The sequence below is a fragment of the Rhincodon typus genome, unplaced genomic scaffold (genome assembly GCF_021869965.1).
Source record: "Rhincodon typus isolate 14 unplaced genomic scaffold, sRhiTyp1.1 hic_rhity00016035, whole genome shotgun sequence".
In the NCBI taxonomy this organism is placed as follows: Eukaryota; Metazoa; Chordata; class Chondrichthyes; order Orectolobiformes; family Rhincodontidae; genus Rhincodon; species Rhincodon typus.
In genome coordinates this window covers 1-1,925 of record NW_025981673.1, presented here as the reverse complement: position 1 = coordinate 1,925, position 1,925 = coordinate 1, and the positions used below count along the sequence as shown (strand labels likewise).

Here is a 1,925-nt window from a genome sequence, read left to right as displayed (position 1 = left end):
GCTCTCCCCCCCCTCCCTACAGCAACTAGCCAACAGCCTGGAGGCGTTTGGCCAGCCCTGGGAGCTGAACCCTGGAGATGGTGCTTTCTACGGCCCCAAGGTAAGTCCGGACTGTCCCGTTTCAGGTGTGCAATGGGGGCGGGGTGGGGGGTGTGGGTGTGTGGAGGTGGAGTTGTGGGTGTGGGTGCGGGTGCGGGTGCGGGTGCTGGTGCTGTGGGGGCGAGGTGGGGGGTTGGGTGGGTGTGCTGTGGGGGGGGCGGGGTGGTTGTGGGGGCGGGTTTTTTTTCTCACCCAGAAGAGTCCCTGGACCCCAGCAGGGGGCGGTACAACGCTACCCGCCCTGAGCTGGATCCCCCTGGTAGGGCATTTGGCCCTTCAGACGCCACCTCCTGCTGTACACTCGGCTTGTCCCTGATCTCCTCGTGTTGGGAATTCCACATTCCTGACGAAACTCCCCACCCCCCACTCCTTGCACTCTTGGGGGGGATTGTGTGTAGTTCTGGATCCCAGGCGATAGGGGGGAATGGGATGGTGCTGGACAGGCTCTGGGGGACGGGGGGGACTGTGGGCTGGAGAGAGTTTCGGTAATGCCGAGAGGTTGGTCACACTGCGTTGGGGGCGTTGTTGGGGGTGGGGTTGTTTTCCTATGGAGATTGTGAGAGGGACACGATTGGGGCATACTCGGTCATGAGGGGCGTCGACAGGAAAAGACTTTTACAGCTTGTTGGAGGAGTCAGTGACTGGGGTTTTGGGGGGAGGGGCATCAATTTCAGGGAAGGGGCAAGAGGTTGAGAAAAGATTTTAAGGCAAAACCGTTCTCCCCGAGGATCGAGACTGAAACCCTCACAGCGTGGAAAAAATTTCAAAAGCCGTCTGCTCGCTCGTGTCCTTTGGGGAAGGAAGGTGCCATCCTTACCCTGTCTGGCTTACATGTGACTCCAGACCCCCCACCAGCCATAGCAATGTGGTTGAGTCTCAAACTGCCTCCCCTGAGCAATTAGGGACGGGGCATTGAACACTGGCCGGGCTCAGTGATGCCCCCACCCCCTGAGCAAGTATTTAGATGGGCACTTGCGATGGGGCTAAGAGCCAAGGGCTGGGGAAATGGGGTTGGAATTGTTAGGGGCTGGCCGTTGACTAGATGGGCCAAATGTCCTTACTCCGTGCCGTAGACCGCTCCGACTCTGCGGCCGTGAGCCTGTGCGGTGTTAGGGGCACCCGCCGTGCCACGAGTTGGAGGGGGGGAGGTGGGGTGCGCGTCGCAGGGGCTTAGAAGCCAGCGACGCTGAAGGGGGCGGCCATTGCCACCCACCGAGCCGGAGGGTGAAATGTTGGCTCTCCTGGAATTTGTGAATCCACTCGGGGGGAAAAGTCCGGAGCTGGACGTCAGAGAGAGAGAGAGAGAGAGAGAGAGACGTGGCTGGTGGGTTAACCCCGGCTCATGAGGTTTGCATTGCAAACATCTCGTTCCAGATTGACATCCAGATCAAAGACGCCATCGGCCGGGATCATCAGTGTGGGACAATCCAGTTGGACTTCCAACTACCCAGCCGTTTTGGCCTGAGCTACGTCGGGTGAGTGTGGTCGGGCGCCGGCTGGCTATTTGACCTTGGGTGGCGGCGCCCATCTACACGCCATTGGCGTTGGCCGCTGATGTGATGGAGCCACCAAGACTTGAGATGCCGTGATCGTCGGAGGGGGAGGGGGACGGACGGGGTGGGGGTGGGTTGGGGAAGGGTGGGGGGAGTGTCTCATTGACCCCAAAAGGGGAGGACCAAGGTGGCGGCAGGATTGAGGCCAGGATGATCCCAGAACAGGGTTGGACGGTAAACGGAGGGAAGGTGTTTCCCACTTTGCAGGGTGACCAGCCTGGGAGGGCCATCGGGATGAAATGGCCTGATCCGCATTTCAGGAGAAATGTCTTT

General features: G+C 60.1%; 1 protein-coding gene across 1 annotated transcript in view; it reads left to right on the top strand.

Annotated features, from left to right (window-relative positions):
- The window catches only part of LOC125482727 (threonine--tRNA ligase 1, cytoplasmic-like), a gene marked incomplete at both ends in the record, with an annotated part of 4,716 nt that extends 3,142 nt beyond the window's left edge, over positions 1-1,574 (top strand). Inside the window, 2 exons of the mRNA XM_048594856.1 lie at positions 23-100; positions 1,474-1,574. Of these exons, the coding sequence (XP_048450813.1) occupies positions 23-100; positions 1,474-1,574 (179 nt within the window). The remainder of the gene's footprint in view (positions 1-22; positions 101-1,473) is intronic.
- Positions 1,575-1,925: the final 351 nt, after the last annotated feature.